The sequence below is a fragment of the Cyprinodon variegatus genome, unplaced genomic scaffold, assembly GCF_000732505.1.
Source record: "Cyprinodon variegatus isolate N-32 unplaced genomic scaffold, C_variegatus-1.0 Scaffold782, whole genome shotgun sequence".
Classification (NCBI taxonomy): Eukaryota; Metazoa; Chordata; class Actinopteri; order Cyprinodontiformes; family Cyprinodontidae; genus Cyprinodon; species Cyprinodon variegatus.
Window position 1 is genome coordinate 93,146 of NW_015151235.1, and position 13,553 is coordinate 106,698.

The window sequence follows — 13,553 nt, forward strand, 5'->3', positions numbered from 1 at the left end:
CTGTAACTGATTCTGCAATTTTAAACCATGAGTGAAGAGAACAGTTCAGTTTGAACTGTAAGCACCACCCCTAATCTCCCATTGAGAAACCTTCCTCCCACTCTCCGTGCAGGTAATAAAGCGCACATCTTGTAATGAAAGTAATGAAAAGGCACCTGTCTAGAAGGACTACAGGCAGTCAGAGTCCAGATTTAGTCCTGCAAACAATCTACATAGGCTGGTCAGAGATTTACACAGGTTTTGTTCAGCCTTTGGTCATTCTTGCCTTTAAACGCTCTCACCTTCCCCCATTTATACCCATTTAGGCTGCTTTGCTGTATATGCAATGAGAGCATCGCAACTTTCCCCTTGTTTGCTACCAAGCTTCTCGGTTTAAAAGTTGTGACGTGGAAACTCTACAGAAGGAACCCCATCAGCAGAGAAAACCATTACGTTAGAGTTAGAATCCACAATAAATTGGCAGGGACTCCTGCATATCAATGAGTAATACGTTTTAATAAAATGACTCCTTCTGCAACAAACTATACCATGTAAAAAGCATTTTGTTAGAGAGATTTAAAAAAAATCGTAGGCATGGTTTGAATGGGAGACAACAAAGGAAGACACTATTTCTGAAGCCAATCAGGAATTTGCCACACTACGTGTTGACGAGTCACAAAGCTTCTGTTCCATAGTTAGATGAGACAAAAATGAGCTTTTTGTCAAGACACATCAGCTCTATGTTGACCGACTCCAGAGAGAAATTTGCTGCCCAGAGTCAAAAAGCTTGGTCTCAGCTGCAGGTCATGGGTCTTTGACAGGATAATGACCCGAACACACAGCTAGAAAAACGATGTGGCTTGTCAACACGTAATTTAGCTGTGACCTAAATCCTATTGAGGAATCCTGGAAGGAGCTGAAACAGGCCAGCTCGAAAAGGCAGCCTTCACACCTTGGACAACAGAAGCAGTTTGCTGATGAGGACTTCAGACAAAACACGAGCTGAGAGCAGCAGAAGTCTGTTGCAGGAATTGATTAATTGCAGTGATTGACCCTTAATGTTGGACAATCAAATATTAAGTTCATTTAATCCAGGCCTGGTTCATTATTATTATTTTTTTATTATTCTGCTAAGGTATGTTTTAAAAGCAATTTCTGACTTTTATTTGTTCATATTCATAAAATTCTTATTTATAATTTCTGAATACTTTATTTATAATTTCTTTGTAACAAAATACATATCTGGGGCCACGGTGGATTTTTTTTATTAAACAAATGGGTACAACCAATTCTGTCCATGGGTGTAATATAAGATCGTATTGACCTAATATAAAGCAGTTTGGTGAGTACCAATTCTACAACAAATTTTAGTTGAGATTGTCAGTTTGGTAGCTAAATGAATAATTGGAACTTCTCTGATGTAGGATTAAACCTAAAGGGATAATTTGGTCTTTTTAGAAGTAACTGCATGACTTCTCCATCTGCTGGTCTAAAGTGATTTCTATCAGATTTGCAAACACTGACTGTTTCATTTTACACCAGTGAAGTGTTGCTGGTTGCTTTTTGAGGCACTAAACCTGGAAGTTACAGATCAACCCCCCCTAGTGGCTAAAGTTACACAGTGTACACAGAGACTCAGTTATAGTTATTTCAGTATTCGATAAGGGGCCTGTCGCACCTTGCCGATTTAGACAGCGTATGCCCGACTTCCCAAAATCTCCTAAAACGCTGGCATACGCCAGTTAAAGCTACGCCCCTCAGTTACAACGCTGCTCCAGAAGGGGGCAGCGATACGCCCGGAGGCACCCGGTTTGCATAAAAAAACTAAAAAGAAAACTAAAAAACTAAAAGAAAGAAGGTTTGCAGTCGCAGCAGATTCAGCATCATGTCTGCTAGGAAGTTTGTAGGTGGTGGGCGTGAACGCAGGGAGGATCCATCACCCTCACCTTCTGGATCACCCTATGATGGGGATGAAGTCTGGAGGAGAACTGACGGTTTCCTCCTGTGAACCCCCTTTATACCAAAACGCTGCAAATACACCATAAAACAGTAGCTGGAAGTTAGAAACACATTCAGCGCCCGTCTGGAACACGTCAGATACGCTGATATGCGTTGGAAAGAAGTTCTTGATAAATTACGCAAAAGTTATGTACATGTTACTAATAGGTTTAGGATAAACTAGACACGACAACTTATGAGTAACTTACACTTAAGGTATGTCAACGATCAGATAACTTACCTGTAACTTATGGCCAACGTATGGCATACGTCGGGAAATTTTGAGCATGCTCAAACCTACGCCTGCATACTCGCCGTATGTCGATATGTACCAGCGTGTTTCAGCGTGCTCATAACTTATACAAAACGTACCCATAACTTATCCAAAGTATGCCAAAGTTTCTGCCAGATTTTTCATACGAAAGGCATACGCTGGTCTAAATCATCAAGGTGTGACAGGGGCTTCAATCATGAACAATCTGATTAATCTGTTCAGTTGTTTCAGCCCTACTGCAAACCATAACTAGTTCTCTCTCTGCAGGTTAAAGAATGCTGCTAAATGATGTGTGCATACTGTGAATATTGAGGCTGCTTAGAATTAGAAAACATGCAGTTGGAAATCAGTTTGTATTAATCCCACATTTTTCTACCAATTTCAATTAATTATTATCTCATTATGTTTTCTCATGGCTACAGCTTAATATTTGATTGAACTTACCCTGATCCAGATCTGTAATCTCTCTGTTTGTTAAGAGCTGCTTGTCATCTTGATGGATCAAGAAAGAAAAGGAAACAAAGAAAAATGTAGTTTTGCAGCAAAAAAGAGATGTGAGAGAAAAGAAAAAAAAATACTGATGCTATTTTTGCACAGATAACAACATGCAATTCAATTATGTCATAAAATTCCCAACTTCTAAACTCAGATCAACCTTTCTGAAAATGAAATTTCAGCTAATAACTAATCCCGTCTTTAGCTTTGATTTATGCTACATTTTTCATTTTCAAAGGGCCAGTCACCCAGACAGACACACACAGTCCACAAAACTTCACAATCATAATGAGAAAGTGAGTAAAATGCAGACTTAAGACTTTAGTGTGGTAAAAGATCATATCATCAAATAAACCACTATAGAATGTTATAGGCTTGGAAAAAACAATGTAATAGCTGATATTTGCAGCTATAATGTGAAACTATAGCAACAGCTGCTTCCTTTCTGCACAGGGTTTCAAAGTACATTAGCCGAAGCAGATAATGATTACCTGGAAAATCTATTTCTTGGCTTTTATTCCATGTTCTATTCACACGCTATCTTTACAACCTGAAATGGGCTCACTTCAATTTACCGTATTCATACAAAATAAACCATAAAAATATTCACTAATCACTTTGAAATGAGTTAATGTCCCAGTTAAGTACTTTGGAGAACCAAAATAGACATAATCAAAAAATAAAAGCAGAAATATATACATTGTATACATTTTCCGTTTTTATCAAGAAATGTATATATTTTGTTTTTCCTTTTCCTTACATAAACCTTTTAAATTTCCTCCTCTCCTCTTTTTTCTTTACACTATCCCGTTCTGCCTCACATTTTTCTGTAATTGGCTTTTTCCATTGCCTGTTTTTCCTCCCTGTGCAGCAGGAACAGTAAAAACAGAGGGGACGTGCTTGTCTCCTATTGGTCAGTAGCAGCTGGTGGCTGCCTCGCTATAGAGGAGCTAAGAGCAATGGCTACCTTCCATCCTGTTCTTCATTGGAGAGCAGCAGCAGATTAGTATTGTTTGGCAGCAGGCAGTGCAATTAGTGGGATACTTGACTGCTTTTTGCTGACCAACAAATATAGGAACTTTATACTAGATACATATTTCTGCTTTTAATATTTAATTATGTCAGGGTTGGTCTTCCATACTGAACCACATCTCTCATCTGCTGTCATCATTTCAAACATTTTGCTTTCACCCCTTGTAAACTTAGCCAGGAAGAAAAGCTACTAAACACACATGGAAAAAGGGTCAGTAAGTGATTGTGAAATATTTGGGAAAAAAAGAAAACAAGAAGAAAAAGCCAAGTTTTAGTTTGTTACTGCTCTAAGCATATTGTTAATTCAAAAAAGTTGAACCGTCAGTAAGGATTGTTCCTTTACCTCAACTTAGAACAACGAAGCAGCAGAAGCATCAACAAACCACAGCAAAATCACTTTTAAAAGGAACTAAATTGAAGAGGATTATTTTATATGAGTTAGGATTATTCTTAGTAATGAATGAATAAACCCTAATATTACCTGCCTGTTGTTCAGTAGTTTACCTAATTGGGACAGTTAGAATAAAAAATCATCATAATTCTGTATGTGGCAAAGATTAGGGAATGGAATGGGAGCCGTGTCCTTGATCTAAAATCAAAGTGTAATATTTTGATAAAGCTGGAGCCTTGGATGTCTCCTCATCTGCAAACGATGTGATGATCTGGCACACTGAAGTTATATAAAATGGTTCTCGTGGCAACTTCAACGATATATGTGAGCCCAGTTGGTAAGCGCTGCCTTCTGTAACTCTAAGGCTACGTTGACACACAGCCTGAAGTTACCCCAAATCTGATTTTTTGCCAATATGCGACCTGTATCTGATCTTTTCAGGACAGTCAGAAAAAAATGTATCCAATTTTTTCAAGGCTATGGGGTCCTAATTCCGATAACAATCTGATATTTTAAAATGCAACCTGTGTCTGAAATGCAATGTGTCTGAATGTCATTAATATCTGACAAAGGTTACCATTCTGCAACTTGCTATGCAGAAGTGGGAAGAAAAACAACAACCATGGCGGACGATGATGCAGAGAGTAGTATTTATGTTTAACCGTCTTGAAAAGATTGTGTTTCTAAGGTTGGGAAAGATCACTAGATGTGCTCCAGCACCATCAACCATGTTTACTTCCGTAAACACAGAGCACGCCGGCTTGGGACGTCATTACGTCCTATACAGCACAAGCAGGACAATTAAGATGTATGATTGCAGTTCACATAGGAGATCACATAGAAGTCACATATATTTGGAAAAGTGAACGGCAACGCAAAGAAATCGGATTTGACAAAAAAATCGGAATTGAGAATTAAGGCCAGCAGTGTGAACGTAGCCTAAGCAACTTCTCTGATCTGACTAAGTTTACTATTTCTGTCCAGATCTGTTGTCATGTCTCATGGTAGATTAATACATATATATTATGAAATATTATTTAAAGAGTTTGTCCTGAGTTTTCTCTTCTCAGGAACAGAACCACCAAAGATTCACGTTGTAAACATGGAGCTTTCCATAACATTAAGGTTGAAGTTATACAGAGAACATCATCCAGGCATCATATCTGTATCTTTGCAACACATCAGAGAGCTCACTCAACATCATCAGATCTGCCAATATTCTAAAAAGGTAGAATGCTCTTCATACAGGCATCTGCAATCCAGCTTCACAAAACAAAAGTGGCTGTCTATCGAACCTTTCTCCGTATTGTAAGCTTTTAGATTAACTTACACCTTGCAAAACACAACTAGAACAGCAATTAAGTAAATCTAACATGTAGGAGCCAAACTTGAAGATAACAGACTCGAGTTAACATTCTAAAGTTTCCTCCAAACAGAAAAGTTTAACTGCATCACGGCTCTGAATGTCATCTATCAGGGGCTTCTGGTAAATTTGAAAAAAGCTAAGCTAGTAAAAAATAAAGAGTAAAAAACTCCACAGTCATCTCTTTTACACCTTTGTCTGGCCTAAAAATTTTCAAAACGGTAAATATATGTACTAAACAGTTTATTTTATTTTATTGCATTGCCATTAGAAAACTACAGATAAAAAAATTAAAGCTTAAATTCATAGTTTAAGCCAAGGATTAGACAGTACGGTACGTAGATGAGGTAAATTTCCATACCTGCATTGTTTCCCATTCCCATCATGGCGTGCATGTGACCTGGACTGACAGCAATGGGAACATTTGCCTCTGCTGGAATATGTTCAAAAAGTTCTTTGGAGCCTGTCTCCATACAGTTCATGAAGGGATTCGCATGTTTGCTGTCCATGTAATACATCATGTAGAAGTTGCACATTTCATCGCTGGAAGTACCACTGCAAAAAAAAAAGGAGACAATAATTAGAGATACAATCAACAATGATTGATGTTCATACCTCAAAGAAACTTTATAACTACATGAACGTTTTTTCTGAGTACAAATAGTTAAAGGTATGGTGGAGGATATGCGAAATCCAGGAATTTTTTAAAAGACCCTCCCGCTCCACTTTCCAAAAAAATTGCACATGTACAACCCGGTACCCGCTGTGTATNATTAAGGCCAGCAGTGTGAACGTAGCCTAAGCAACTTCTCTGATCTGACTAAGTTTACTATTTCTGTCCAGATCTGTTGTCATGTCTCATGGTAGATTAATACATATATATTATGAAATATTATTTAAAGAGTTTGTCCTGAGTTTTCTCTTCTCAGGAATAGAATAGAAGATTCACATTGTAAACATGGAGCTTTCCATAACATTAAGGTTGAAGTTATACAGAGAACATCATCCAGGCATCATATCTGTATCTTTGCAACACATCAGAGAGCTCACTCAACATCATCAGATCTGCCAATATTCTAAAAAGGTAGAATGCTCTTCATACAGGCATCTGCAATCCAGCTTCACAAAACAAAAGTGGCTGTCTATCGAACCTTTCTCCGTATTGTAAGCTTTTAGATTAACTTACACCTTGCAAAACACAACTAGAACAGCAATTAAGTAAATCTAACATGTAGGAGCCAAACTTGAAGATAACAGACTCGAGTTAACATTCTAAAGTTTCCTCCAAACAGAAAAGTTTAACTGCATCACGGCTCTGAATGTCATCTATCAGGGGCTTCTGGTAAATTTGAAAAAAGCTAAGCTAGTAAAAAATAAAGAGTAAAAAACTCCACAGTCATCTCTTTTACACCTTTGTCTGGCCTAAAAATTTTCAAAACGGTAAATATATGTACTAAACAGTTTATTTTATTTTATTGCATTGCCATTAGAAAACTACAGATAAAAAAATTAAAGCTTAAATTCATAGTTTAAGCCAAGGATTAGACAGTACGGTACGTAGATGAGGTAAATTTCCATACCTGCATTGTTTCCCATTCCCATCATGGCGTGCATGTGACCTGGACTGACAGCAATGGGAACATTTGCCTCTGCTGGAATATGTTCAAAAAGTTCTTTGGAGCCTGTCTCCATACAGTTCATGAAGGGATTCGCATGTTTGCTGTCCATGTAATACATCATGTAGAAGTTGCACATTTCATCGCTGGAAGTACCACTGCAAAAAAAAAAGGAGACAATAATTAGAGATACAATCAACAATGATTGATGTTCATACCTCAAAGAAACTTTATAACTACATGAACGTTTTTTCTGAGTACAAATAGTTAAAGGTATGGTGGAGGATATGCGAAATCCAGGAATTTTTTAAAAGACCCTCCCGCTCCACTTTCCAAAAAAATTGCACATGTACAACCCGGTACCCGCTGTGTATGAAACACCTGCAAGAGTATGCAGGAGCCCATTTGTCCTCGTGCACGTTCGGTTTTAAAGTTCCTGTTCACATCGCTCACACAAGCTTAATTTCCAAAAGAAGATTTGCATTTTTTTCACTATGTCAGACTCAGTGAAAATGGGGACAAACAGTGGTGTCAAAAGTACACATTTGTTACTTAAGTAAAGGTATAGATACTGCAGTTTAAAAACGCAATTGAAGTATCAACTGTACTTCATTTGTCAATTAAAAGTGAAAAAGTTTGTGCTCCAAAAACTACTTAAAGTATAAAAGTATAAAGTAACCTTTAAAAAAACAGCCAGATGCCACTATATGAACAGAAAGCTCCATTTTACAACTATTTCTATAAATTCTCTGAGATAGGGCCAAAGATGAGGGATGTCTTGTTAGTCTCCGTCTCCCGATACGCTCTCGCCTGTGTCCGACCTTTCAGACATTTCAACATCTTTTTCTGTATCCTACATTGTAGCATGGCATAGCCAATTCACTTTAGCAGTTTGAAGAACAACTGCTTGCTTCTGATGATTTCCTTTAGCTAACCAATGAGTGTTTGCGTTTTATGACTCATCCAATTACACTAGTTTCCACTATATATAGATGGCTCTGCTATGAATGGCGCACATGACGTGAAATAATTACTTATAAACATTAATCCAGCAGGTAACCAATTAAAAATCTGTGCAGTCTGAATAAAGACAATCATCAACCAGTAAATATCCAGAGACATTTTTAATGATCTGTTATTTTAAACAGAATTTAACACTGAAATAAAATGGGGTGTTCATGCATTCATGTTATACATTTAATTTTTTTATAAAAAAAACAGAAATTGCCGAAAATTGCATCCCGTGCTATCTCAGATGAGTTGACACTGTATTCCTGTATATCCATGCCTGTAAAACAATGACAGCGTAATTGTCGCTTTATGATCTGAAGCCTCATTTGGAGCTTTTAAACAGGATTTTGAAAAACTTTGATTATTTCCTGCTGTAATATTATAGATTTAGAATTCAGAATAGAAAGCTAGCAGATGTGCATACTCAAAAAAAAAAAAAAGTATTGTATTGTGAGAAAGCCCACAATGTTTCTGAATAAATACATTATTGTATGAGTTACGTTCTGTTCCGTTTATGTCTCTTTCCTTGTAAGTATGAGATGTCCCATACTCCTGAATGCACCATAGCTATTTGACGCTCGAGAATGCATCACACTGGTCTCTGACACTGGGCTGTGTAGATGCGCGTTCAATTTTCCGCTTTAGCCAAAGCTTTGCAGTTTCCAAACTCACGTCGGCTATACCCGTTTATTGTTGTGTGTCAATAACAAGAGACTACAACAAATAAATCAGCCGTACCTCGGACAAAATCTTTGGATTTAATGTTGTTCATAACAGCCGTACTTTTGTAAATTAATCTGCCAAATAACCACAATTTTTTTCCCCGCAAGAGGTATATTTAAACGTTTTTATATCATTAATATAACAACAAGTAGCTCCATTGGTCATATTTTAATCCGTTTTCCTCGCCGATTGTCGCAGCTGTACAGAGCGAAGCGCGCTCCCGCGACTGGGGATGCATGTCTCGGCAGGCATGCACTTTTCGGCATAACACCGGACACGGTCCTCTAATCAGTGACCTCTGCATTAAACCGAAGCCAAGAGTGACGAGTAACGTTTGTTTTAAAATGTAAGGAATAGAAAGTACAGATATTTGTGTCAAATGTAATGAGTAGAAGTCAGAAGTAGGAAGAAAAATAAGTAATGGAGTAACGTATAGATACCTAAAAAGTGTACTTAAGTACAGTAACGAAATATTTGTACTTTTTTACTTGACACCTCTGGGGACGAGCACATAGGACGGCCTTAAATAAACATATCACAAGAATGATTGACCATTAGGAGGACCAATTATTTTGATGGTCCATCCAAAAAAAGAACATCCTTTACTATAAATGTAAATAAAAAGCTTGGAAAAACTGTAAATAGCCTACCAACTCAAAAGATGATGAATCTAATACATATACACCAAAAATGTTAAATATGACCCTGTGAGCAAAAAAAATCTGGATGTGAATGAGAGCTGAAGTCATATTTATAGAGATTAATGTAATCAACAAAGCAGTCATAGAGTAAAATCAGGATTTGAAATAATAATAATGATATAATAATAATGTATATAATAATAAGGCTTATATACCCTAAAAGTTATGCTGCTATAGGCTTTGAATGCTGGAGGACATAGGGACAACTTTTCATCATTCAATCTTTATTCTCCCATTCTGCTGTATTTGCTCGTTAAATCTCTAACATTCTGCTCTCTCTGCTTTTTCTCATAGTAGCTTCATCTGGTCTGTTCCTGTTTGGCTGTGACTCCTTTCTGGAGAGAAATATAAACTGTGCTGCTGCCATCAACACCTTTGTTTCTAGATGTTGGAGTTTGGCCTGTTTTTCAGTGTAGTCCTGTTTCTCTGACTGTGACTGGCTGGATGTTCTCTCATACATCCTCTGACAATCAAGCTGGCCCAGAGTTCGGCTGGCTGGCTGTTTCTTTCCTGGACACAGGAAAGCCTGTGGAGCTGGTTGACAGTTGCCTTTTGTATCTTCTTCTTTTTCCATGTCTGTTTCTGTCTCTCTGAACCCCAGTAAGCCCTGGCAGATGGCCGCTCACACTGAGCCTGGTTCTGCTGGAGGTTTCTTCCTGTTTAAAGGGAGCTTTTCCTCTCCACTGTCCTGTCATGCATGCTTGGTGTGAGGGATTGCTTTCAAGACAATAAGTCGATGTAATCAACTGGTGTTCCTTAGATAGAAAACTTTGAACCAATCTGACTGTATGATCTGGTTGAATTGTCTCTGTAAAGTGCCTTGAGGCAACGTGTTGTGAATTGGCGCTATATAAATAAACAGAATTAAATTGAAGAGTCCACCGATCATTACTAAATAAGCAGCATTTTCATTTTATTTTAGTTCAATGTGTGTTTAGATTGGAGTCTATCAGAAAATCAGAAAGAATTTGCAATGACTGATGAAACTCACCCAATATATGTTTTGGAGGTTCGGCCCTCGCCAGTAAAAACACATCTAGCAGCTATGGTGTCACCATATCGCACAGTCACCTCCTTATTAGCAGGATAGAAAGCCTGGAATTAGAAACAAAACAAAACAATACATAAGTAAAGACACATTAAGTGTTCAGAAACCTAAATATTAGGGATGTCCTGACACAACTTCTCAATTTCCAATACGATACAGATATTGCAGCTTTGAGAAATAGCTGATACCGATATTGACCCAATATGATTTTAGCACAAATCATACCTTCTGGTGAGCACAACTTTCACTCCTCTCCATTTCTATAAAGCTGTTAGTTCCTTATTCCCTGTGGCTGAGCTTAGCTTTGCAATCCACTGGTTGATGGTTCTTTCTTCAAATGCCACTTCAACATGACAGAGCACTAAGGACTGCATTTGGACACCACTGTTTTAGAGATTTGCATTACAAAATTTGAGAAACTCAGAGCAGATATTATTTGAAGTTTATTATTTTATAAAGGCGTTAGTTGCTGCCATTAGGCCAAGTTGTTCAGAAGGATGGGTTCTCGAGTTAGAGTTGTAGTTTCTTTGTGGTAATAGATTCAAACTTAAACTGAAGTAAGACCCTACTGTTTTCTTTTGGTTTGTTTTTAAATAAAAAATAATAATTGTTAAGACGCATAAAGACAACATTTTCCAGGTTCCACTTTATTTCCCCCTCGCTCCTCACACACCGCTAGCAAGCAATCTATGCCAACAACAGAACCAAACCTCGCCATTTCCCCCCTCCCTCCCAGAGGAGGTTAACGATAACTGTCATTTTTATGCAAGGTTTTTACAAGTGCTGTAGAATCTGAAGCATAGTTTTTCCACATTTCAATACATCAGGTGGTCTTTGAAAGTTACAAGGTACTTTAAAATCACTATTATAATTATACTGGAATGTGATATTAGAAGAATTTATTTGTATTTTTGAATACTTAAAGGTGCAGTACAAGATCTTTTCTAACGCATTTTTTTTACCATGTGGCTTAAAGATCTCCCCACAGCCGCTTACTGTAGCAAGCAGTGAAATAGAAGGTCTGGAAGAGAAACTAAAATAAATGGTCCCTGCTGCAATCAGAAATCAATGAATAACCCCCAACCACTCATAAAAGACGGTCCATTGTACAGGATTGGTTCCTGACACATCAAGCATGGTCATCTGCTTGTCCCTCCTCCCTGTGCGCATACTCTGACACATGAACGAATCGACCCCCCAATGCTTGTGCAGGAAGCCATGGCTGGAAGCTAGCCCCTGTAATGCTGGGGCCATGGACTGGACCGGACCAGCGGCCAGTTAGGCAGGCAGGGGGAAGCACGGGGCCACCAATGTCCAGGCTACCGTTACCGGGTCGGGTTCGTCGCTCTGTCCCCAGCCCCGGAGTTCACGGCTCAGTTCTGCTGCGCTGTATTCGACCAAAATCCCGGACGACTTTGAAATCCTCCCCGGACATTTTTTTTAGATATGAAAAGTAGGACATGGTCACCCTATTCACACCTCAGGCAGCAAAAATGCGCATGCTGCTTCATTTCTGATGCTTGTACAAGTTTAGTTCTGATGCGCAGCTGAAGCATCTTTGCTGCTCTGTGGAAAAAGTGGGTCTGATGGGCGTTGGGCGGAGCTACCCTATCCTTTCTGGATGACTGAGAATCTTCATCAGCATACCCTATCCTTTCTTTGTCTGGAACAATGGCAGCCATATCTGCTGTGATCAGTGGGTAAAAAGTAGCTTGAATCTATTTTAACGTAAGAAAGTTCACATGAAAACATTGTCAGTGCAGTCAGTTCATCAAAATTACAAATCCTGCCTTCAAAAAAATATTTCTGTCGGAGACCCCCGTAAACCCGCGGTGCGCCGTCACCAGGAATCCCATTCATAAGCAGCCTCTGGCCCAGTCGCCTCCTCGCGGTTTGCCACGGCGGCTGGAAGTGCTTTTTTATGTAAGTAATCCAAACTGCAGGCACCAGGATAACAAAAGCAAACATGTTTTGCCGGCAGATTTCGGCATTTTATTTGGAAGGCGTGGTTTAGAGGGGTGGTCTGAAGGGAGAGGCGTGGTTGTGTATGGTCAAAAATCTATCTTGCTGGAACCATTTTTCCAAGATCTCCTACAGCTCCTTTACATACTTTTAAATCCATGTACTTTTGAATACTTTTGCATTGAGTACTTACTGAAGTGAGTACTTAAACTTGAGTATATGTTTGACTAAGTACTTTACTTGTAGTTGAGTAAGATTTGACTACTAGAAACAGTACTTTTACTCAAGTACTACTGTTGAGTACTTCGTCCATTACTGCCTAATCGCAACTCAACAAAATAGCAGTTATGTGGAATTTATCTCAGTGTCCACTCACTGGTTACTCACCTGTGGTAACTGAGGGGACTGTCGTCCAATCAGGCTCCATTTTCCATCACGAACTCTATAACCACTGACTACTTTACCTGTGAGAGAAAATTCTATGAACATCTAATATGTTACACAAAGGAATGCTGAAAAAGTTAATTATTTGTAATACCTACCTAGGCTATGTGTGTGAGTCCTGAAGGCAAACGGGTAGAGTGGGTAGGAGTCATATTCACAAGCAACATCTGCATTTGTAACTAAAGGAAAAGAAAAAATTCAAAGTGTATTTTAAATAAATGCTTCATTTTTCACTTCTTAAAAAAAACTGGTGAGGTAGGCACTATCTAAATGTTTAAAATATGTGTTGGGATGGATCATGCACTGTTCTGCAGTCCATTAACGGCTTTGAATGCAGAAAAGAAAATCAGACTCAGGCTTTATATTAAACGTTATATGTTTTGTCCTGGATGGTATCTTTTGGCATAAAACTTAAAATTTAAAGCAAAAACCTAAGTAAATGGAAAACATTTAAGTTCTTCTTTTTTAAAGAACTTGCTCAAAGTGCAGTTAACAGTAACACAAAGTCACAGTTCC

The 13,553-nt window shown here is 38.3% G+C and overlaps 1 protein-coding gene across 1 annotated transcript in view; it reads right to left on the reverse strand.

Annotated features, from left to right (window-relative positions):
* pam (peptidylglycine alpha-amidating monooxygenase) overlaps positions 1-13,553 on the reverse strand; it is a 54,911-nt gene that overhangs the window by 19,625 nt on the left and 21,733 nt on the right. The window contains exons 6-10 of the mRNA XM_015396206.1: positions 13,136-13,216; positions 12,981-13,057; positions 10,575-10,678; positions 7,049-7,306; positions 5,866-6,087 (exon numbers count right to left, since the gene is read on the reverse strand). Coding sequence (XP_015251692.1) covers positions 5,866-6,087; positions 7,049-7,306; positions 10,575-10,678; positions 12,981-13,057; positions 13,136-13,216 — 742 coding nt within the window. The remainder of the gene's footprint in view (positions 1-5,865; positions 6,088-7,048; positions 7,307-10,574; positions 10,679-12,980; positions 13,058-13,135; positions 13,217-13,553) is intronic.